This window comes from Cydia strobilella, chromosome 11 (genome assembly GCF_947568885.1).
Source record: "Cydia strobilella chromosome 11, ilCydStro3.1, whole genome shotgun sequence".
Taxonomy (NCBI): domain Eukaryota; kingdom Metazoa; phylum Arthropoda; class Insecta; order Lepidoptera; family Tortricidae; genus Cydia; species Cydia strobilella.
This window is the reverse complement of record NC_086051.1, coordinates 11,092,305-11,118,405: the sequence shown is the minus strand read 5'-3', so window position 1 is coordinate 11,118,405 and position 26,101 is coordinate 11,092,305. Positions and strand designations below refer to the sequence as shown.

General features: G+C 39.3%; 1 protein-coding gene across 1 annotated transcript; it reads right to left on the bottom strand.

The window, feature by feature from the left end:
* Positions 1–16,405: 16,405 nt before the first annotated feature.
* On the bottom strand, positions 16,406–20,569 carry LOC134745162 (uncharacterized). The gene is made up of 2 exons (XM_063679145.1): positions 19,559–20,569; positions 16,406–16,496 (listed from the first exon to the last, which is right to left on the bottom strand). Exons 1-2 carry the CDS (start codon positions 20,522–20,524, stop codon positions 16,479–16,481), a joined length of 984 nt encoding a protein of 327 aa, XP_063535215.1. The 5' UTR covers positions 20,525–20,569; the 3' UTR covers positions 16,406–16,478.
* Between the last annotated feature and the right edge of the window lie 5,532 nt (positions 20,570–26,101).

Genomic DNA, 26,101 nt, shown 5'->3' with positions numbered 1-26,101 from the left:
AACAAAACAATCGTTTTTAAATATTGTCATTTTGTGAAACCGGCAATCGGTCGGGGTTAAAGTGGCCGAAAGGAAAGTTTGTGACGCATCCAGTATATACTCAATATAGCACAGGGCTGTTAACAACCACTACGGTTATTGGACCAGTGTTTGTCTGACCTCTTTTAACATATTAGGGGTCAATTTATGCAAGATTCAGATGATAGTCGAGTAGGTATGTAATGGTTTGTAGTAAATGTATATGTAATTCGCAGGGCGACAGGTAGGTGTCTTAAAGGTAAGGATGAGTAAGACACTAACTACATAATATTTATATTCATTAGGTCTTGGAATTGTATGAGTAAAAAAATATGTCAAATATAAGGCAAACTTGACATAATTATGCCATTGTGGACATGGTATCGATAAACTGATAGTTTAAAAAAAAACCAGACAAGTGCGAGTCGGACTCACCGAGGGTTCCATACTTTTTAGTAGGTATTTGTTATTGTAGCGGCAACAGAAATATGTCATCTGTAAAAAATTCCACTGTCAATCACGGTTCATGAGATACAGCCTGGTGACAGACAGACGGACAGACGTACAGCGGAGTCTTAGTAATAGGGTCCCTTTTTTACCCTTTGGGTACGGAACCCTAAAACAATTACTTGCTATCCCGCCCCATTTTTAAATTTAATTGTGCCCGTGCCCAAGGCGAATTGTAGAGTACGCTAGTACGTGACGTTAATAATACTCCCTGACTTTGTTCTATTCAAATCGGTGCAAAGGTTCTATTCAAATCGGTGTAAAGTTAGCTTAGATGGACTCTAACGTTCTTATTATTTTAACATATTAATTGTTTCTTCAATATGTTAAAATAATAGAACGACTAGCCTACAAATTAAACGTTATTACCGCCTAAACTAAATACCGAGATAAAGCGCTATTCATTCATCTCGTTTCCATAATAATGATATTGGGCGAGCTGTTTGTTTGTGTGCGATATCATCATTATGGTTTTTTTGATTCCTTTGCTTGTATGCGTACCTACTACGAAACGGAATAATCTCATTCAAGTTTCTATCATATAAGATATAGGAGAGATGTCTTAAAAATTAAGTGGAATTGTGTCTGGTATTAAAATACCAACATTTGTGAGCAGTTTAGGACTATAATTAATTAAATAATAGGCGAATGGCCGTTGATGCGAGCGACGGTCTCCTCAAAATGGATTCCAAAGATTTTGTGAAGTGGAGAAGAAAATATCAGAGAACTGATTCTGGGCTCAAATCTGCAGATGCTTGACTGGCCTTGCACAATGCTAAGGGAAGCACACAAATATACATACCTATCTAGAAAACAACAAAAGCTCAAAAAATAAAGCTCATCATACAAATAAGTAGCTACTCGTATACACATATGCCCTTTCCGGGATTCGAACTTAGGCTAGCTTTAGGTACATCAAGTACGTTATACTAGGTTAACGGGTCATCATGCTTGTGAAAAGCTATTCTAACATCAGCAATTAGCATTCTGCTGGCCAAAGGCTTCCTCCAGACAAAATATATTATGCGCAACGAAGGGTTCAGCGACCAAGATTCCGTTTTAAGTGTCCGGCTTACGCCTCTTATCTTTAAGTATTGTGTATTGTATTGTATTATAGTTCGGGCGATTTTCCGCAACTCGACGACTGTCGCCTATTTTGCGTGGCATGGGGGAGTGGGATAGTCCTGCCAGCCCAGCTCCTCGAGGAATCCTATCAAACTTTTGATGTTGAGTAGGACCTCGGGGAAGTCGGGGAGGTCTCTCGGGGATCCAAAATGTTTTGCCTTGTATGGGGCCACTCCGCTGCATTCCAGCACCAATGCATCCTCTGCATAGGGGACTGTCTGTGACACCTGTTATAAAAAGATGTTTGTTAAAGAGTCCATGACCTGTTATGACACTGGTTACCATGCTCAGTCGGGTCTTTCCTAATTGAAGGAGCACCCTTGTGAGCTTTCCGTTGATGCCAGGCATGGCTTGTTTGGCCTGTCTGCATCCAGTCTGGTTTAGCCAATGTTCTGTGTGTAGTTTCCCTGTACGTGCCAGCAGCATTGAGCGTACCTTGCTAAACGGTATCGGGAGGATCGGTTCTGGGCCAATCGCTCCCGCACTCGATCCTTGCCTGGCAAGCTCGTCCGCAGCATCGTTACCCCGGGATCCGCTGTGTCCTTTGATGCATTGTCGTTCGTGGCATTAGTAGGTAATATTGTAACTGTTGACATTGTAAGCCGGCAACATTGATGTGATTGACTCAGGTTTGACCAATGGTAAGAGAGGCCCTTTGAGCAGTGTGATCGTCAGACTCTGAGGGCCTACCGCGAACACCGAAGTTCGCAAATTGCGGCATCTTTCTCTTTTACTATAAGTAAGGCGTAATTAGAGTGACAGAGAAAGTTTAGAAGCCCGCAATTTGCGAAGTTCGATGTTAGCGGTAGGCTCTCTGTACCGACATGGCAAGCGAAGCGACATAGTGAGAAAATGGCACCATATACCAGGGACCGGCCCGCTATCCCTTATCGGGGTTTTATAAGGGTATTGCATAAGGCTTAACTCACCATACCCTTTGCCAGACGAAACCCTTTGTTTTGCTTTTAAAAACCCTTATATAAAGCTGCCACATTTGAGTAATCGGTAGCCCAAATACCCTTACAAAACCCTTATCATCCGCTCACCAACACCTTGCATATTGCTTATAAGGGTTAGCCTTATAAAGGGCTTCCCTTTTAGCATATAAGCGTGCTAATTTAAGTCATCTACCTTGTTCATAAAGCACACATTACTTCGAATCCGAGCGATCGTCGGCGGCGACGGCGGCGTTCTTTGACTAGGCACGTATTTTCTTTCCTTTTCATACACTACCGTAGATATATACTAATCCTGGCTCTTTCACGCAAAGGAAAACCTTTAAAAAAGCGCTTAAAGATAAGGGTAACCCTTATTAAGAGATAGCTTTATTTTTGGTTAGCTTTTCGGTAAGGGTTAGTCAAAGGTAAGGGTATGAATGGGCTTGCAGTTCAAAAGGGAAAGTCTTTCAATGTGTTAGCCGTGTTTAAGTGTCGCCCATTGAAAGGGTTTTATCGCGGAAAGGGTTGTCCGGTCCCTGCCATATACGTCAAACTCCTACGAAAATTTTACTTTTACGAGTATATTTGTTTGCGTCTTCAGTTTGTTGAATTAAATGTATATCGGCACTACCCGTTCAATGTTGTAAGACCTTAGCTTCCTGCTACCGAAAGGTTGCCTGGAAGAGATAGATCGTTTCTTAGCGAAAAGACCGCCTGTTGTTACCTAGATTTTAACTGTATTTAATTTTCTGTGTATTATTAACTGTATGGTGCACAATAAAACATATTTACTTAGAACTTAAGGAGGTTAATATATATTTTGATGAATATGAATATATATCCGGTAGTGAGATAAATGTGGTATTTTCTATAAAAAGGGACCTTATTGTCGATGGCGCTTACGCCATTATAAACGATGCTCCGAAATAAATACAATGCCGCGCGACGCTGTGCGGCGTAAGCGCCATCGACAATAAGGTCCCTTTTCATAGAAAATGCCCCAAATATATGTAGATATATGTGGCGAAGCGGCGCGGCCGTAAACAGACTTAGTGAGGTTCATTCAATTAGTGTCCGGATCTTGAGCGGGAGTCAGGGGACGTCATTGAAGGGCCGCCGCTTAGGGTTGGCACAGTCTTCGGACACTTATTAGGTGTTCAACAACGCCCTGAAGCTAAGTAAATTCAATATTTTCACCCATAACTGCCCAAACACGTGTTAATTAAGTACATCAAATTGATGAATATTGTAACTTGCAGCTTTGTGAATGAATAAAAAGGCAGTTGGTATAAAGAGATTAAAATAATTAAATAGTTTTATTTGTGAAAAAAGAAGCAAAGAATGAGTGAGTAGAATGCACTAGTTAAGCAAAATGTGTGTTAAAGATCTTTCGATGTAGGGAGATTTCTCGTGCATGAAGTTTCGCAGTAGGTTTTTTTAGGGTTCCGTACCCAAAGGGTAAAAAAGGGCACCCTATTACTAAGACTTCGCTGTCTGTCTGTCTGTCTGTCTGTCTGTCACCAGGCTGAATCTCATGAACCGTGATAGCTAGACAGTTGAAATTTTCACAGAAGATGTGTTTCTGTTGCCGCTATAACAACAAATACTAAAAACAGAAATAAAATAAATATTTAAGGGGGGCTCCCATACAACAAACGTGATTTTTTTGCCGTTTTTTGGTACGGAATGTTTAATGGTACGGAACCCTTCGTGCGCTATTGGTCTGGGATAGTAAATCACTGTTAAAAACAGATATTTATTTACTGAAAAAAGACTTTTTGAGTTTTTGTCTTTCATAAGGGATTCTACAATCTTTTTCACTTAGATTCCAATTGAAGCAAAATGAGAGAGGATTACTTAATTAATTCAGCAAAGACAACAGATACGAAGGATCAGTGCTCATGCTCATCGAAGTGACGTGACGTTACCCTGGCTCTATCTTGTTGACAACCCTAGTGGTGGTTCGGGGCCCAGCCGAGGGGCGGGGACGTCGACGCGCGCGGAGGGGAAGCCGGGAGCAGGAATATTCAAAGCGTGAGAACGCCGCGCGACCCGCATGCCGCGGCTCCACATATCTCACGCGCAACCTCGCAACATTTGCTGCGCGACCAAAAACCTTAACACAATATGCTAAAGTTCACATTACTCGCCAGTCGAAATGTGGTTATCGCTTGGAACATCGAGGACAATACTTTTCTAGTTTATGGCTGGCATTGGCCCGGATACTGTCGATGAGCGCGCACGCGCACGTCTACTCACTGCTTCCACGACACCCACCGATATTGCCAATGCCAAATCTAACTTCATATGTGAAATCCTTAGAAACTAGCCAATCTTTAACACTCAAATATTTTAACATTGCGCCAAACACCCCAAATTCATGTTTAATTGACATTCATTTTAAGAATTTCCAGTTAAAATATGATCAGAATTTAGGAACAAATGTCTAAGCCAATGCAATACCACTTAAACAAGAAGATAACGGAACAGACAACAATAAAACCACTCACTTTTTACCGTCTGAGACATTCGCGCAAAAAATTCGAGTTGCACAATGAATGTAGATACATTACAATTCTATCATATTTTACAATACTTAATACCGCACATTAAGATTTAGCACGTCCCCTATGCCTGATCTACCACAAGTTTCACATTTCAAATTCACATTCACATGATTGCGCATACGCTGACGTTAATAATTCTTACGACAGTTAATGGTCCTTTTATTAGCGGCTTTGGTTCATGTGACCGCGCGGTGGGCGTGCCATAAAGCATTTTCTTTAGGATCTGATTCACTGGAAGCCGATCTAATTTTTGCGGTGAACTCAACGTTCTGAGAAACATTAAGAAAGGTTACATTGGCCGCACATAGGTTGTCAGGTTGTCTAAGTCGGCAACCGGAGTAGGACGACTCCAAGTCGTATAACTACTGTGCACCTATATGTGCACTTACACTACTTACAGCCACCATTAAAGTGTCTGTAGGTATCTTTACCATACAAAGCGTCCAAAAAGTTGCGTCTGTAGTTTAGATATATGTGAGTACCTACCTACACTATAGCAAAAACGTCTTTATAATATATGTAGGTAAATAATGTTTTAGTTGCAGGGAGGTACACTACGGTAAATCTCCCTTGATCTGGCGTGAGATGCTCAAGGGTCGATTGTAGATTTAAATTGATCGATCAAGGCTTTACTTATGATGTCGTAAGGCAGGCAGACGACCTACCGTCTGCTAGTTGGACGGTCGCCGGATGCATTTACACTTCACACCACGGCTCTACAATCACCTTGAGACATCGTCGAACTCCTAAATATAGACGTCGAATTACGTACTTGACGCGACAATACGATATTTCTTACAATGCATTATTTTGTTAGGCAACCAATTTTTTTGTGATTTAGCGATGTTTATAAGCAAAAAACTTGGCCTAATGGGTAAATTACCTTCCATAATATTTTCCTCTTATCACCTTTAATTCTCCTACCTAATCAAATCAATCTTATTTAATAATGAAAACAATCCAAATATCTTTTGATACGATGTGTCATACTCATATCCAGCACTCGCATAAAATACTACATATATTATATTGATATGAATCACTCCGGTGAACAATTAATTTACCTTGAATCGTTACTGAATTTCTGAGAAAACGATTACGAAGCGATTTGTCAGAGATAATGAGCCAACTTGTCTAGACATCTGAAGAACTATTGCATTTTTTTGGAAACGCGAGTGACGCAAAGTGAGAGAGCTAGTCGGCAAATTTCCTAGAGGGTCAGGGGTATGGGGAGTGCGGGGGCCGGCTCGTTTCGGCGGGGCCCCGAGTGCGATGACCTCGTGAAAGGCGCGCAGATCTGAACACCGATTCTGCTAACCGAACTGTTAGCAAACTGCAACACCGGCCCACGCATGAGAAACTCTATAAACTATGGACACAAGACAACGGTGGTAAGAGAAATTCTGATACTATAATGCTGAAGCTGAAACGTGGTTGCGTGTAAATAATTTACGAGCAACGCTTTTGAACCAGAGCTCAAGAAATCTCGTTTCCCAAAAAGATAGTGAACTAAACTGTGCGAGAACTTGAGTAGAACGTTATGTTTGCCTTGCCAAAATGGTTGTGTAGAGTTCGCGAGGATTTTCGCTGCGGTTGGTGTTTGGAATCGGCGCGCTGCGCGCGCGCCGTCCGCTCGCCTTTTTACGCGCTCTTTCCCGCCGCCAACCCCGCGGGCCCCCGACGCGGCGCGGTCGCCGCCCGCCAGATAGCGCCCGCCGCCGACAGCCGCTACCAACCGCAACACCGTCTGCATCGCAACTATATATTTATGATAAATTTTCAAAGATTTAAAAACGAAAAGTACAAATGTAAGAAACATATATACACCGTGTTTTTTTTGATTTCCGTTAATTTCGGGGTATGTATAGATACGTTTAGGGAAACTAAATGGCATAGTTAATTAAAAAAAACATTTTTTTTGTTAATAGTACCTAATTAAATGTTGCATATAGCGTTGTTGTAACACGGGTATTACATTTAACTCAACCAAACAATTGAAAACTGTGACATACTAGTATCAATGTCATTTCGAACTAATTCGAACATAGATTGTCCGAAATAGTACTTACGTTTAGTAGCAAATGTAAAATAAAACTCGAAATGGAGTAAATTAAAATACCGGTGTCTAAGAAAGTGTCATTGAAGCTCAGGAATGCAGCCTTGAAATGAACGCAAATAAAAAAAACGGGGTATGTTTGTCATGTTTTTCCTATCTAAATGTAATATATCAAATGTGTACTTCTGTGTCATACGTTTTTAACATCAATTCTGTATTTCATTTTTTTTAACCTTTAACAGTACCAACTTGACTTTCTTATTAAATCAAAATATATGTACAATGAGCTGCGAAATTGCATGGAGAAATATGAATGAATTTATTGATAAAGTCGCCATGCCTTTTTACGGCTGATGGTACCTATTTAAAATTTGTAAAAAGTATGATTATAAACAGTTGTAATGTAAATATCATATATTGCATGTAATAGGTATACTTACTTAAATCAGTAAAAAACCACGGAAAGAAGCATCTGAAATGACTAGGTACCTACTAACTACGCACTGTTTGTACCTCCAGCGGATACCTAACCGCTAGCGGGCCGCGCGTGGACGTGCCCTGGCCGCCGCTCCGCCGCCGTTTCGCCCTAATTAAACAATAATCGAAAAACTACAATGAACGGGCGCGCGGCTCCGTCCTCCATGTCCCGCGCCTCCCGCCCCCCCCCCCCTTTCCCCGCATGACGTCATTGTTGCACTCTGCGCTCCTCGGCATCGCCTCTCAGTCTCGGGCCTCCGATAGGTACCAAATTGCAAAATCTACCGACCAAATTAGCAAGCGTTCATCGCGCGAAACGCGACGGCCTAAAACTCAAGCGTTTGACACATCGCAACTCTTACCTATTGTCTGTTTTTATATAAATGTTAATGTATAGCATAAGGAAGTAACTAGCAAGTAGCAATATCATGTTTTATTCTTGTTAGTTAGTTAGTCGAGTCGGTTATGTCGTCATGAGTATTGTCGTACTGTTATTTAAAGGGTACAGTTTCAACACAGTTATCAGCTGTTGTTGTGATGCGGCACGGCGGCGGCGGCGGGCGCGCGGAGAAATTGCGTGTTTACAAAGAGATGTACGGTCGGGTGCGGCGTGCGGCGTCACCGATGACGCGCTTCACGTCACGCATACTCCGGCCACTCGCTGCACTCGCCGTCAACCATCGCTGGCATGGCAATATACATATATTAAAAACCGGCCAAGTGCGAGTCGGAGTCGCGCACGAAGGGTTCCGTACCATTACGCAAAAAACGGCAAAAAATCACGTTTGTTGTATGGGAGCCGCACTAAAATATTTTTATTATTATTCTGTTTTAGCTTAGAGGGACTACACTTGCAACAACAAAATAGATACCTACTTATTTAATTAAGTAGGTGCTGAACCAGCTGAACAATGAACATCAATATACGACTTTCAAATTAACTAAGTAAATTTGTGAATGAATGAAATTAATTAATTCCTAAACCATTAACCAGTACTAACGGAGGTGTGGACGGTAGAGCTGGTAGAGTTTGCTCTACTCGAACGCAGGTTTTCAGATATACAAATTATAATTAGGTAGGTATAACAATGTTTTATTGAATGATGTACTTACAAACAAAACAGTAGTTGTGCATAATAATATAAGCCCAAAAATACTTATTTAACTCACACGAACTGCAAAATATAAAAGTAACATATAATTTGCACCTAAACAATAATGCTCTACATTTAGCACCGAAACCGACTTTATCTTGTAAACAATAAGGCTACGAATGACGCACGCAGCGGACTATGTCCCACGTCATTGTCATCATCAATTTAGTTAGTGGATAACATAACCGCGATGTTTTTAATTACTGTTTACAGTTTATAATGTTTTCGACATTGATACACACAGGGAACAGATTCTTGTGTGCTTTATAGGTTCTTTTACTTTAAATTTAGGACTTAGCGTGTCATCTTTGATATCTACTAGATATTGTCTAGTACTAACCTAACCTAATATTAACCTACTTGTGTAGTGGTTTACAACTATGTTAGCTTTAATTTGCTTATTTAGAAGCGTAAATGCAAATCACTAAAATAAAAGTTTTGTAACGAACCAAGACTAAAATCTAAAATATAAGAATAATAAAATTATCGCTTCAATTATTGCATTATAGGTAAAGTATATGGCGGAACTAACCTTTGCATGTTTGTGTTCAATAAGATAGGCCCCTTCTGATACTGAACAAATATTTACTGATCACAGTACAGAAATATGAGTTAATTATTTTATCACTGTTATTTAAATAATGTCTTTACAATCTATATATTCACAGTCACAGGCCGACTATCGCAGTAAAGGTCCCATTAGGTGGTAGTGGTGGTGATTAGTAACAACTGTAACACGCAAGTTTTTTCTTTGCGGGCGAGTCTTTTCTTAAAGTTCTTGTCGACCGTGTGAAAAGTCGGCGGTCAACCACAAAATTAAGATAAAATAAAGTTAAGTTCTTTACGATAAGTTCGCCTTTGTACAGTCGCCATCAGATATATCGGAGTGGCCGAGGTGATTACAAATATCTGAACACGCCTCTATTGTCATGGCGCTAGGTGCGTGTTCAGATTTTTTTGAGTCCCTCGGCCGCTCCGATATATCATATATCTGATGGCGACTGTACATATTCTTTCGTAGCGTCTTATTACGTAGGCGAACAACGCGCGAACGCGAAGCGAAGCGGCGCGACGCGGATAAATCAATCCTTTGATACCCATAGAAGTGTCGTACATATTAAACGATCTCGTTGCGAACGCGACGCGGGACGAAGTGGCGCGATTTACACGCGAACGTCGCGTCGGGCGGCGCAGCGCGGAAGAAACATACCGTTCTTACATATGTAAGTGTCCTAAGTGAGTGATCTTGACGCGATCAATCCAATTGATTTTTAGACGCGAATACGACGCGGCTAGAGGCTTGGCGCATGCAAAATACAGGATTCGATTTGATTAGTTAACTCACATTTGGTTTTTTTATAGGTTTAACTGTAATCAATAGGGAAAGGAAAAAAAATCAAAGATATATGGCACTAACGACTATTGTGAGGTCGCTGTGATAATGACTCGAAAAAGTAATTATTTATTATTATTACAAACTGGCTACCGAATGGACACTGCAGTCTAGCCGGGGCAGAGGTAGACCAAAAAAGAGATGGCGGGATGACCTCGACGCTTTTTGCAGCGAGTGGCGGGAGCATGCACCAAGCCGTGATAAATGGCGGAAGAAAGGGGAGGCCTTTGCCCAGCAGAGGGAAACAAGATGGGCTATTAAAAAAATTACATTTTTTAAACTAATTGCGAGGTCTACAGCTCACAGAGCCCCTAGTTTCGTTTATTCAAAGAGCGTTAGCGAAGGTCTCCGTTTCCGATTGTTCTCTGCAGGTCGCATTTCTTAACAGATTTTCGTGAAATGTTGTGAACCGATTTGGTAGTTTGATAATTTTTTTGCAGTTTCGTATTTTTTTTATTGTTAAAAATGGTGGACATTGAGTTAAAGGACTTGAGTGCCAGTAACGTCAATGGCACTTAAGAATATTGTGAATTCACTGTGAACTAATTAAGATTTATTATTTTTACATTTTTAAGCTTATGAAGCTTATCGCGAGGTCTACAACAGCTCACAGAGCCACAAGTTATTTGTGACGATTTCAACCAAAAGGTACCACATTGTCGGTTGTGTATAAGGTTGATTTCAAACTAAAACTGTATGGAAATAGCGCCTTATAAATAAATGGAAATAGCGCCTTATTGTTAACCGACAATAAGTACCCTTTTGGATGAAAATGTAACATTTTATTTTTATTTCTTAAAATTTACGACTTTATTAAATTTAAATTTATTAAATAAGAATAAGGTCGATATCTTTCTAGCATCAAACCCGCGCACGTGTATCATAGACGTGCCGCGCTTCGCGTTCGCGCGAAGAACTCTCTACCAAATATAACAAAGGCAATCGGGCGCCCGTACTCCTAGCGAGGACCTATTGACCAGCTCGACAGGAAACGAGATGAGCTTAAGGCTCGGCCGCCAACCTCGATTTGCTACAACTATGTAGGTGGTGCGCTGACGTGCCCAAAATATGCTCGAGTATTTAGCAAGAAGATAGGGTACGTGAGCCACCTAAGGGCGCACCAGAGAGCGGATCAGCTACACGCTAATAACGCGAATTAAAAATTGCCTACTCCAGAGCACACAGTCGCTGTGGCCGAAATCGGTCAAGAGAGCATCATCATCATTGACCAGTACGATAAAAAAAACCTAGAACTTCCATACGTATCAACGGCTTGTTTCTTCCTCGCCGCGTTGCGCCGCTTCGCATTATCGGTTAATTCGCTTGGCCGCCACGTCGGCCGCCGCGTGAGCCGCCGCGTGGTGGGCCGCCGCGTCGCGCCGCGCCGCGCTGCGCCGCATCGCGTCGCGTTCGGGTGTTGTTCGCCTACGTAAGACGCTGCCATTACATTTAACTTTTTTTTGTGTTAACTTGTTTATGTGCAATAAAGTGATTTTACTCATCTTTTTTTCGCACGGGATTTACATAAATCTATAGGTACGTATGTTTTTTCCGCCAGAAAATAGGCAGATAAATAGTCGCTTGCTTGCCGGCGGTAGGGTAAGTGTCTTACTTCAATTTTATCATTTTAAGAAATAAAGAACAAACTGTTGCTACTTTAATCTACCTGAAACAGTCTTAATGGACCACTGTCAGTTTGACCCACACTACGTAGGTATGTACTTACATATAGTATAGTTGTTACGAATGCACAATAGAGACACGCTGTGTAAAATATTTTGTAGGTACCTTGACCAAAATTGGTTCAATTCTCTTTCAACTTCCTGTATTTGCATCTGTTTGTACACAACTAAATGAAGAGAATTTACTTTCGTCAATAAAATGCGTCAAAAAAGTCCAGAAAAGGGGGGAAGTTAGTTAAGCATGCATTTTAGCGATACAGGCATTTTCAGATTCATATTTGTCTAGACCCTGGCCTTTCCAACACACCTGATGACGACTGTGCCAGTGTCTCAGATCTATTAGCCAAGTTCAAATACTTGAAATATTATTAGTAGTACAGTTACAGCATGTCAGATATTTTCTGTACCATTTAGGCATGTAAATACCCTCTTAAAAAACAATAAAAGCCCCAAATCAGCTTGGCTGGAGCCCTGGAGCCGACTTCAAGACTACTATCGGTGAACAGAACAACTGAGAACCTCCTTTACTGTAGTAAATTAATATCCGACCGAAACCAGTTTTTGCCGAAACATGATTTTTTATGCCGACCGAAACTGAAACCTAAACTTCGGTCGGACTCTAGCGGAAATCAAGTTTCAGCGCGGCCGAAAGGTTCGGAAGTTTTTGACCGAAACTGAATCGTCCGCTGAAACATGATTTTTATGCGGAAACCGAAAGCGAAACTTCGGTCAGGCGAATCCTTAGATGACGCGTTGCCTACGCGCATACCTACTCGTATGAGTATGAATATCAACTAATCGCGTCTACTTGGACCATATCATCTTTACTTATTTTATTAGTGTTATTACCCTAAGTGGTGTCTACGATCCATTGGTTATTGCTCAATATTGAGCAATTCTCGTAGCCAGGGGAGCCCCATGCGGGTAAGGGACCGCTTCAACAGCCAATGTAAAAGTAAATGACGAAACTAGGGGTATTACTTACACATGAAACTATTACATCACAACCGTGTAAGATGCAAATTAGAATAGCGTAACGTGAACACCCTAGAAAGCTAGCTCATTAAGTCTGAAGATAATTTTATGTCTGGTGCGAGTGGGTACGATAGCTTAAGGTTAGGCATTTAGATATTGTACCTTGGTCTAGGGTAGAGTTAGATAGTTAGTATGGAAATCTGATCAGCAATCTGGAAGATCAATCACGGGACCAGGTCCAGCAAATGGATCTCTACTCGTGATAATCCACGTTTATTTAGTCCTAATACTAGTAAGTACCTAATTAAGGGATAGATCTGTGCTATAAATCTCTAGGAATTAGAAATAAAACTCTAAATGTAAATCAGTTAAAAAATCAAACTTTGTACTCTTTGGAGGCTGAAGGGCCAGGGAGCTGGTGCTGGTCATAATCATGTCTAAACTAAGAGTGGCAAATAAGAGAAAAACAGATAATCTGGTGTTTTGGCGCGCCTTAAAACTGACCCATGTCTAGCAATAGACCGCTGTGAGATAATGATGACGTAACTTTATGTACTTAATGGACTCGGTAATAAGAAACCGAAACGCCAGCACTCATAGAGTCAGTTGCACCAACCACAAAAAGCGAACTGAACGACGTTACTCAGCGTCAGTGAACTAACTTCCCATACAATAAAATTTTGCGAACGCTTTAATGTTGACAAATGGTTGGGTGCAACCGACCCTTAGTATCCCTGGAATGTCAAGGGCCGAAATACATATTAAATTAAATTAAATTAAATATTAGCTTGGCTCTCCGGGGTTGACAACGTCGGGGGCTGACGGCGACCATGTGGCGATCACACGTCCGAAAATTCAAAAGGAATCAATTAAAGAGGTACCTATATGTTTATGGTTATACGTGTATGTTTATTTATTTTATTAATGTTTTGTGTTGTTTGGTTATATTCAATTCGACTTTTCATATGTTTTCTTAGCGCCATCTACCGTATATTCTAATTCTATAGTTTGTGATACCCAAAGGTTGTCTGGAAGAGATCGCTCGTAAGCGATAAGACCGCCTGCTTTCAATAGCTCTAAAATGAGCAGATTGTTGTCCCTTTATGACTTCGGCATCTTTCAGCAGTTTCAGATGAATGCCCATGGGAATGTAGTAACGAGCACACGCTGCACACGACATTAATAAGTACCTACTCGCATGTACCTATAGTATGTTTATCATATCCAGTCCAGTCCAGTCCAGTCCAGTCCAGTCCAGTCCAGCATGACTCAACCAAACCAATGTTAGGACAAGTAGGTCCAAAGTCTAGCAATCGTTAGTCAGCCGTTACTAATGAGTGAGTTATAGGTACGTGATGCATAAACAATTAACTTAGGGCGTCATGAAGATTAAGATCCCCCTAAGATCAGGCTGAATTTGATGAATTTAGAGCGGTAAATAAAAAAAAACCCGCCAGAAGACTAGCTCACGAAAATGTACGAATGGTGTGAACTTATTGTGTCGGTACACATCAGCAGAGTTTGGACAAATTATCGCAAAAATAAATATGGTATGGAACAGGATAAAAAAATTGAACAATTTTGAACTGTAGTTTTGAGTATAATCTGGAAATTTTATTCCAAAATACGGTACATAAGACCGCCTGTTGTCTACCATAGTTTAAGTGCTTAATTTGTATGTCATGCCCTTTTTATATTGGTGAGCAATAAAGAAGATTTGTATTGTATTGTACATAATACGAGTTTAATAAATCTTGTCCTATTTTGGGATATAAATGATTTTTGATGGTTCTGCGATGATTTGTCCGATCATTGCACATCAGCATCACACACAAGAAAATACTATATGCTTTACTAAATAATTTCCTTTACTCTTTTCTTTTCTTCTCGTTTACCACCTACATCGAAACGTTTACTTGCTGCTTTCATGGTTACAACTGTTTGTTTATTTTATATAAAACTGCTAATATTATGGTCACTATTTAATTTGATTGACCACTTTGAAGAACCTGTGTCAAAGAGTGTTTTTAGTAGACTCATTGAGATTATAATTTATACTCGTAAATCAGTATGTAGCCAATACTTGAATATGTTTATTAAGGAACTTAATATTAAGTCATTGATCAGGATAGTAATCATATATAAATTCCAAGGGATTGTTTTAAAATAGTAACTGTTAATTTAAGTTTAAAAAAAACCGGCCAAGTGCGAGTCGGACTCGCGCACGAAGGGTTCCGTACCATTACGCAAAAAACGGCAAAAAATCACGTTTGTCGTATGGGAGCCCCACTTAAATATTTATGTTATTGTTTTTAGTATTTGTTGTTATAGCGGCAACAGAAATACATCATCTGTGAAAATTTCTACTGTCTATCTATCTGGTTCATGAGACACAGCCTGGTGACAGACGGACAGACAGACAAAGAGACAGACAGACAATGGATTCCCGTTTTTACCCTTTGGATAGGGAACTCTAAAAACAAGTAAGTGGGGGCGCAAACCCAGCGTGACTGGCAGGAGTGGCAGGTGTGTGCGGGTCGCGGACGGGACGCAGCGCGCGCCGCGGAATTGCGACTCAATCCGACTTTATTTTTCCGCAACCTAGAATCAACCTTAACACACCATCATCAAAGTTCATTGTTGCTCGATAGCACAGACCATGTGCATTCTTGCATTAATGATGCGAGATTTTGTTACGTAGTAAATTTTATCGGCACTACCAGAAAGACACTGAATATAAATCTTGTTCGTAATTATAATACTACATAGTTGGTGGAGTAATAGTAAAACTTCTACTCGCTCTAATTTCTTTGTATTACAATTTTTGCAACGAAATGTTCTAAACTAAACTAGTTCCATATATAGATAAATGTTACTTGAATGTTCATGCCAGTTTATGGCGGGGGCTAAGTTCGTGTGCCTCTTAAGTCATTCTTGTAAAGATGTGGGAATTGATCAATGAAACCACCTCAGTTGATTATAGACTGATTTATTATTTTCTTGCATGCCGCTACAACCTACCCTACATCTTAATCTACCCACATATAAATACTGACAACTCCCCTTTGAAAAAACAAAAATAACAATTTTTTACATATTTTTATTTTACTTTAGGACATGCAAATTACATAGGTATTGTATTACTATTTTCTATATCATACCTTCTCCTTCCTTTAAATATTCCAAATTAAATTAATTATATATACATGTGTATTTGTATATATATGTACATACTTATACACATATATATATATATATATACATTTTTTTTTTTAATACAAGATGAGAAATAAACTTACACTTGCGAGTGTAGGTATCCATCTACATTTCTTCATTATACATTCATAGAATTAATCATACCTACAAATGAATTGGCGCTTACATTTTTTTTTTTTTTTTTTATATATTACCTTCAAATTAAACGTATTTTTTTTTTTTTTTTTTTTTTAGACTGCTTTCTAATTTTATCATTAGGTACATAACTAGATTTTCATATTTATCATACGAACACAATTTAATTGTTTACTATCTGAGTAGGTCCTTAATCTAATTGCGACGAGGTTCCGGTACAGGGTAGGTCCACCGATCAGGAGGTATCACCGTCCTGCCAGAGCGAGTAACATAATAATTAGTATTATTCATTTGCAAGTGGTTTGGACTTGGACCCCGGGAGCTGATGGGAGGCTGCGGCGCACAGGGCGTAGTGATATTTAGATCGTCATAATTACATACCACAGGTTGATCTGAGCGCTGTGGTGAGTCAACGATCAGCTGTCTGCGGTTACGTCTTAGAATTCTACCAGACGTCATTTTTATAAGATATGACCGCGGTCCAACAGTACCATGTACAGTTCCGTTTTGCCATTCATTGTTTATTCTTACCTTAACCTTTTCGCCTACTTGGAGTTCTCGCAGGTGCTTAGCTCCTTTATCGTAATAATGTTTTTGTTTACGTTGACGTGATTTTAGATAAAGTTCGACATTTCGCGGGATTTTTGGAGCTAGTAATGTAGGAGAACATGGCAAAAAACTACGCAGTTTCCTGTTATTCAAAAGTTCAGCGGGTGAAGGTAAATCATTATCAAGCGGAGTATTTAAATATTCTAACATCGCTATATTAAAGTCAGATTGATTGAATGTTGTTTTCTTTAACATTTTTTTTATAATTTGGACTGCTCGCTCGACTTGGCCATTAGACTGGGGGTAGTGGGGGGAGGAGGTAACATGTTGAAAGAACCACTCTTTAGAAAATGTTTTAAATTCAGATGAAGCAAATTCAGGCCCATTATCTGAAACTATCACTTCCGGTATGCCTTGACGTCTAAATATTTCTTTTAACTTTTTAATTATCACACTAGAACAAAGGGATTTGACCTTGACTACTTCTACAAATTTACTGTAGTAGTCAATTACTATCAGATAAGATTTTCCATTAAAATGAAATATGTCTATACCTAATTTAAACCAGGCTCTTTTTGGAGGTTCATGCTGCATTAAAGTTTGCTTTACGTTTTGTTTTCTAAATGTCAAACAAGCTTGACAATGTGAAAGGTAATCTTGTAGCTGTGAGTTCATATGGGGCCAAAACATAATCTCACGCGCTCTCAGTTTACATTTTTCTATTCCTAAGTGACTACTATGTGCGCGTTTAATCATTTCTGATCGCATGCATTTGGGTATGACAACTCGATCTCCCCTCCAAACAATGCCATAAGCAACTGATAATTCGTTTTGATATGCATAGTATGGTTTTAACATATCACTAACATCTTTTTTTTTATCTGGCCATCCTCTTTTTATAGTTTTAGTCAGCTCTTTTAATTCAACATCATCTTGAGTGCATTTTTGAATTTGTAAGAAGTGCGTATCAGTGAGAGGGTTGCTTGCCGAGATTGCGCATACTTGCGCGCGCACGTCGAGGTCGCTCGCCTGTATGTTTTCATCGGCGCCCGCACCTGCCTGGACCGCACGAGATAACGCGTCAGCTATATATAAGTATCTACCAGGCTTGTATACTAAATTAAATGTGTACGGCTGTAATCTTAGCAACATCCTTTGTAACCGAGCGGGAGTATTAACTAACGGTTTTTGAATTATGCTTACTAATGGTTTGTGATCAGTTTCGATCGTGACATCATTTTTTCCATATATGTATGTATAAAACCTTTCACAAGCGAAAACACAGGCGTATAATTCCTTTTCGATCTGTGCATAGGCTTGTTCTGTTTTTGTCAACGATTTAGATACATAACAAACAGGTAAACCATTTTGAAGTAAGCATCCACCTAATCCATTCTTACTCGCGTCTACTGAAATCGTCACTGGTTTTTTAACATCGTAATATTGCAGAACTGGTGGACTACACAAGCATTTTTTTAAAGCATTAAAACAACTATCGTGCCTTGATTCCCAGTGCCAGTGTACGTCTTTCTTTAATAACTCGCGTAATATATGAGTTTTTTCAGAGAGGTTAGGTATAAAGTTGCCTACATATGTAATTAATCCGAGAAACCTCTCCAAGTCTTTGACACTTGAAGGAGTAGGCATGTTCATTATAGCACTAGTGCGTGAGTCATCGGGACTCACTCCGTGTTGCGTAATCTTATGACCCAAGTATTTTATTTCCGATAAGCCTATTTTGCACTTTTCTTTGTTTAGTTTTATATTTATTTCCCTACATCTTTGTAACACTTTCCTTAGTCTAATATCATGTAATGCTTTAGTATCGGCATAAATCAATAAGTCATCTATGAATAATTTTACCCCTTCTATGTCATCAAAATGTTCATATAATTTCCTATGGAAGATTTCAGACGCGGAGGAAATTCCATACGGCATGCGTAGGAATTTGTACCTACCAAAGGCGGAATTGAAAGTGCAAAGGTCGCTACTAGCTTGGTTCAACTTAACTTGCCAAAAACCCTGTTTAGCATCAAGAGTGCTAAAGTACTTTGCCCCCGCTAGACTTGAAGTGATTTCGTCTAGAGTAGGTAATTTAAAATGCTCTCGCTTAATTACTTTATTTAAATCCTTCGGGTCAAGGCATATTCGCAGGTCTCCGTTCGGTTTTTTGACGACAGTCATGCTATTTACCCAGTCGGTGGGTCCTTCGACTTTTGCGATGATGCCTTGATCCTGCATTTCTCTTAATTTATTTTTAACCTGTTCTACTAACACAATTGGCAATTTTCTAGGGGCATGAATTACCGGTTGAGCATGGTCTTGTAATTGTATTTTGTATTCTCCCGGTAGACACCCCATACCCTCAAAAACGTCGGGGTACTCATCTAATACAGACGTGGCATTTTTTGACCTATCTATAGACAGCTCATGGACTCTTTGTACTAAGCACATTTCTCTACAAGAGAATTTACCAATTATTGGAGTTGACGTGAGGTCTGCTATAATAAACTCCAAAATGTAAGGATTATTTTTGTACGTAACTTTTAGGTTGCATTTACCCGCAATTGGTATCAAGTCTCGTGAATAATTATATATTTTTACCGAGGTTGTACTAAGGGACTGCCTATCTATACCTAATAATTTTAAGTACCTCTCTGGCAAAACATTTACCCCAGCTCCCGTGTCCAGTTCAAACATAATATTCTTATTGTTAATGGATAAAGTGACAGACCACTCATCATCAAAATTATGTTTATTATTTACCTCATCGGTGGATTCCCCTCTTATTTCGTACACGCGACACATTCGCGAGTAGTGATTGCGTCCATGGCACCTGTCACACAGCTGACCATATGCCGGACACTGAAATCTTCTATGTGTAGACCCACATCTCGAACAGCTATGGCCGCCAGTCCTGTTGGGCTGTGACGACCGCTGCCACCTGCCGCGCGCCGCTGGCTGGTTGTCGTGCCCGGGAGCTGCGTGTGCCGGTCCGGGGCGCCCGCCTCGCCACGATCCACGGCGGCGCCCGCGCCCGTTCGCGCTGACCGCATGCACCGCTTTATCCTCTGTTTCCTCACGGTCTTGTCTATAACAACAGCTTGGTTGACCTTGACGTTCTGTCGCGATTCTTTGCTTATTTTTAATTTCATGCACATGATGTTCCACCTTCTCCTGCTTTATATCTCCAGCTTGAGCACGGGCTATTTCGGCTAGCCTACATATTTCTATGGCTTTTTGCAGCGTTAAGTCACTTTCTCGTAGAAGTCGTTCCCGCAAGTTTGTCTCCTGAATACCACATATTAACCGATCCCTCACAAGGTCACTGCACAGATCTTTAAACTCACACTTTGCTGCCATCACATTTAATTCAAAGACATACTGTTCAATAGATTCGAACTCCTGCTGGTTTCGTGTGAAAAATTTGTGCCTTTCTACGGCGAGGTTCTTTTTGGGTTCAAAAAATTTGTCAAACTTCTTTAACAACTCATCTACAGTTTTTGATTCTTCGCTAAACTGGTCATATACCTCGCGGCACTTATCACCTATTACATGCAGCAAGATGTTAATCTGGACCTTTTGTGGTTTTTTCGCGATTTCACAAGCTTCGTAATAAATTAGAAAGGCCTTTTTCCATTTTTCCCATTCTTTGCATAAATTTCCCGATGTAACGTTGACTAAATTGTTCTCGAATTTGAACGGTAATGGCGGATGCAGCACTGACTCCATTGCGGCGATAATTTATTCTCACCCTTACAATACTCTCTTATTAATAATGACGCACACGTATATTACTGTCCGCACAGAGTTTTACACATTATTTATTATTTTTTACACTAACTAAGTCTTTTTTCCGACTGCGCCATGTAAAGATGTGGGAATTGATCAATGAAACCACCTCAGTTGATTATAGACTGATTTATTATTTTCTTGCATGCCGCTACAACCTACCCTACATCTTAATCTACCCACATATAAATACTGACAATTCTAACAGGAAACTAGTCCACCTAATCATAAAATAAAGCTTAATGTGTCAATTAAGCTTGTTTTCGTCTCTGTCTTACCAAAACATCGGTGTCTACTACCTATTAAACAAGGTGTATACCTACGTTTTTACTGAAAGACTTATGTAGAAATTATTGATAACATATATGTAAGTAAATCGGCAGTGGCGTAACTAGGGGGGGGGGTGGGAGGGAGGGGGGGCAGAGGTGGCAAGTGCCCGGGGCGCCATCCAAGGAGGGGCGCCAAAATGGGCAAAAGGCAGGAGCAGGGACTTTTGTCAGTCGTCAGGGGGCGCAAATTTAGTGACTGCCCCGGGCGCCATATCCTCTAGCTACGCCCCTGTAACATACATACATACATACATATAATCACGCCTATTTCCCGGAGGGGTAGGCAGAGACCACGGATTTCCACTTGCTACGATCCTGACATACCTCTTTCGCTTCCTTCACTTTCATAACATTCCTCATACACGCTCGCCGGTTTAGGGTGCTCTTGACCTGGCCTTTCTTCAAGTAAATCTTCGCCCCTGTAAATTGGTACTAATGTGCCTAATTATTTTCGGAACTGCACGTACCTAACGTACCTATTATTTATTTAATAGTGATTATACCTTGTTCAGTTTAAAGAGTTAGCAAAGCGCCCTCTCTTTTGCACTTTTGTATGCAAATGAAATGGACAAGAAATGGTCAATAGGCGTGAACAATCGTACCTCAATGGCAGCCGCGGCCTACATTACATACCATCGCTTGAAATATATTTTTTTACTTTAGTACTTATTACTTTAGTTCGTAGGTAAGATTTCGCATATCAAAATTAATAAAAAAAAACCTACATCGTACGTGCTTGCAAAATTTTAAATTATTGCTTTAAAAAAATATTGGTTAAAGGGTTAAAAATACTATTACACATTTATGGTTATGGTTATCTATTAGACATATTATAAAAGTGTAATTGAAAAGTAGTTAATAAGTAATTTAATGATATATGTGAGTAGGTGATAAGGCACCTGCAAAAACCATCCTTCAAATACCTCCGAGTTCATATCTACATCTATCTAATAATCGCGTCTCTTCATCTGCAATACAAAAGGGCTAAATTATATAAGGAAGTAAAAGAAAGCATACCTGAGAATTTTATTAGTTTATTATTTTTTTGCAGCTGCAGCTTTTTGCTAAAATAACAAAAGTAAAGAGTCCGCAGCAAGGTCGGCCGAATTTCACCTTCCCATACAAACGGAGTTTCGTTCTCATTTTAAAACTACGTGTTGGATTGTAATGAAACTTTGCACATACAATGACATTAGGTATATCTAGTTCTGTAAGTAATTAGTTTATATGTATAGCTCTAGTATATAAAACAAACGAAATAGAGCAAAAACAAGTTTTGTATGAAAAACTTAAATTCGCTGTATTTTCTTATATGGTATCTGAAGCTACATAAACTAATTACAGACCTAGATATACCTTATCCTATTGTAAGTACAAAGTATCAGAGCAATCTAGAGAGTCGTTTTAAAATGAGAGCGTAACCACGTTTGAATGGAGAACTGAGCTTGCCGGGGACTTTTAACGTATTTAACTCTAATTCATTGCGGTGTAAGGGGCAATATTTTACCCGAATATAATAAAAACCACGTGTCATCCAAATTAAAAACATTTTTATCTCAATCTCTGGCTTTCCTTATACTGTAATAATAAATTCACCTCAAAAATCTTTAACCTGCTCGATCTGCTTTTGAATTTGGAAGTTTCTTTTATTTCTATATGAGTTCAAAACTCGAATTTAATTTGTACTTGTAGAAGTACATGGGGACTTACGAGGTTAACCTTGCCAGACGCGTGCAAAATAATTTTTCAAAAAAATCAAAAAAGGGTCTTGAGGCAATCTGTAATTTTTACAAGTAATCATTCAATATTTAAGTAGTCATAAAAAAAATAAGCCAGACGATTTGGTCGGGGCTTTCTACCTGCCAGACGATCTAGAAAGTTACATATAGCACTTACTCACACGCAAAATTAAGTTTGTTATCCTGTATAAATGTATGCGTTACAAAGTAGTTTTTGTAGTGACTTATTTTTATGACTATTTCTATACTTAACTTTTACCTGTAAAAATTACAGATTGCATCAAGAAACTTTATTTAAATTTTTTGAAAATTTATTTTGCACGCAAACAGTGTGTCAATCAGTCCTCTAGAGTGCAAATTTCGAGTTGTTTCCTCAACATCATGTTAACCGGTATAATGGATTTTTAAGTGATGGTTTTAAAGGTCAATATTTAAAAGCATTAATTATTCTATTACTACTAAATCTTGTAATATTTTACAGCTGGTATATGCCTCTCGTTGGTGTAGTGAAAACGTCTCGTTTGTGGTTCACCAGGGCAGAAAAGTTTGTTCACCTCTCGTGCCTTGAAACCTCCGCAACGCTCAAGATTCCACTTTTTTCAACCGTTCGCTACACTTGTGGTCATGTGTGGCGTTACTAAGCAGATCCAAGTTCCACATGGAACTGAATGAGAGAGTTGACGGATTGTAACGTCTATAGACTAGAATGTCCGGCCTCAACTTATTTCATTTCGTCTAAGTGTGGTTTAAGCGTGAAATATATATTTCGTATCTAGACACGATGTTTATCTGTAACAGGAATCACCCTCATGCAAAATTCGCATTGCACATGGGCGTTGACCGCCGGTTTTTTATAACGTGCCAATTTAGTCAGTGCCTCACCTTTAGTTATTATTCTGAGGTGCATCACTTGCACCATTCAAATGAATGTTGCAATACGAAATTATGTAAAAGGTCAAAATAAGCTTGTTTTTATTCAGATACTAAAAATACATCTCTAATGTGTTCTTTTTTAACATAGCATGAGTGCATTCCATTAAGTTAAAAATCAATAGCATTTGTAAAATCTATATTAAAATACATTCAATTAACGGTTAATGAGCTTACTTGGTGATTTGCTGCTCTTTTGTTTGAGAAGATATAATGTAGCTGCTTTATTTTGAAAGTGCATTAAGATGCGCGTTGGAATGACGACCATCACTCGTCGGCATAGAGTTGAGATTAGGCGGGCGGTTGGTTTAGTTGTGTTGTTGTGCGCGCGCGTTTCGCGGGTTTTTCGATGCGCGTGCAACGGTGCAGCGTGCGCGGGGCGCGGGCGCCGGCCGCAGACTGCAGCCGGGGGGCGACGTCACCCCGCGGCGGGGTTACCATTTTTTGAGTAGTTTCGGGAACAGCACAAAAATTCCCCGAAAAATAAATCAATCCATCTTTTACTTCACAATCTGGACATGGTTTGATAATGATGAACCGAAAATAACTTTACAAATTGTTAATTTTACAATCGTCTCTTTAAACCTCAATAATGCAAAGAGGGATTTAAGATTTAATATTAACAGGTAAGTACTGTAATACTTAAATGTAATAATACTATGTATGTAGTAATATTATGATTTCTGACTATTTTATGTATTCGTTTGAATAAGTAAGTCGTAAGTATTTTTCTAAGTCATACCTACCTAAACGCACCTAATCCTAGTTTGAAAATCATTGCATAAACTTGTAGACGAGATAAATACTATGGAATATCTAAACATATGAAAAATACCTATCCACAAAGATATATATAACTCCGTAATAGATGGATACAGTCCAAGGAAAAAACGGTGCCTCGAAAATCACGAAAATTTGATTCTCGATCAGATGGCGCCACTACCTTTTGCCTACTCTCGTATAGAGGGCGTTGACAGTTTCGTTTGTTATTTAATAAATTTAACGCATATCAGTGAAAGAAATGGGTCAAAATCATACAAAAATAATTAATGTAAGTAAAAAAAACCATTTACCTATATTTAAATACATTTTATCGAACTTTTATAAATCTGCATTTTTAGTTTTAAAGTGTGTCGATAGATGGCAGTGAATTTACTGTGGTTACAAAATTTACTATGACAGTACCGCTCTATCCTATTATATCCTCTTTGCTATCCATTATTGTAAACCGTTAAAATCTAACTAAGTATTCTCAATTCTAAACGTTTTAGAATAATTAAAGCGAACAAAAAACCTCGAATGATGGTAACCCTACCCACCCCCGCCGCGCCCCGCGCCCTCTGACCACCACGCCACGAAGCTGTCAACGAATGAATGGAAATGAGGTTGCGTGCCGTAACGTAAACAGATCGACATATTCGGACGTTATCACAATACACTTTGAGGTACAGAGATTAGATCCCCTCTCTGTCTGAAAGCAAGTCATACAAATTTCATGTGTATCAATCTTGCAACAGACAATTTAATGTTTGTATGAAGTTGAATGTCAGTGACACGTTGCCACAATTAGCGTTGTGATCGAGGATGACATAATTGCCATCGAGCTAATCCGATGCTGTAATGGGAAGGTGGTCATAGGAACTGTTATAACTCATCTCATTAATGAGTGTTAAGACCTCTAATCACCTTGCAACAATTAAGTCGCATGTGATTTTAGATTTCATTTCATTATGTTTATTTACTACCTATTAACACAGCATGAAAGTCTTATAATAACTAATACGAGGGCGGATTGATAAGTTTCCGAAACGAAGACAAAAAAAACAAAGATATTTGAATCCGACTAACTAATTAATTTTTCTACATATGCTCTATCTAGCTCGATACGACTAAACCGAGGATTTCCGGAGCCATTATTCCGTTTTTATATAATTTTCTGTAAGGACCCTCAAAATAGCCATTTTTGGCGTCAATTACTTTCGGTGAAGGTGGACTTATTTGTCGTATTAGCCTCTTTATGAAATTTGGAGTATTTGGACACATATATACGTAAGTCGCAGGCGCAGGGGTCCAAATCCTGTAAATGTGGCAAATCAAAGCAAAACACCTTAATTTTTCTCATCGGAACGGTAGCCGTGTGAATCGGCGAGTCATCCTTTTTAAGGACTGCAGCGGCAACCAATATGCACAAAGCTTTTTTTGACAAATACTGTGGTAATATATTGAGAACATATTCCGGCGAGCTGTTAACAATCTCTGCTGTCTCTCTGTACAATATTTTTACTTTTTTGGTCGTTTCTGGGATAGACACCTCATTTGGTCTCCAACTCCTAGACACGCCATTGACGCTTTGTCGTCTTCGTATAAAATCATGTGACCCAACCCAAGTGCAGACGGTACTAAAAGAAGGTTCAGAGTCCCGTTTACTCCATTTTCATGAACATGGAAAACTGACTCACTTCAAACCTCAATATTTTTTTAAATAACAAGTAAACATGAACTATTTTTTAAAATACTTA

Excerpts from the sequence above, each read along its gene's own strand:
- LOC134745162 (XM_063679145.1), bottom strand. The coding sequence starts at position 20,524 with ATGGAGTCAGTGCTGCATCCGCCATTACCGTTCAAATTCGAGAACAAT.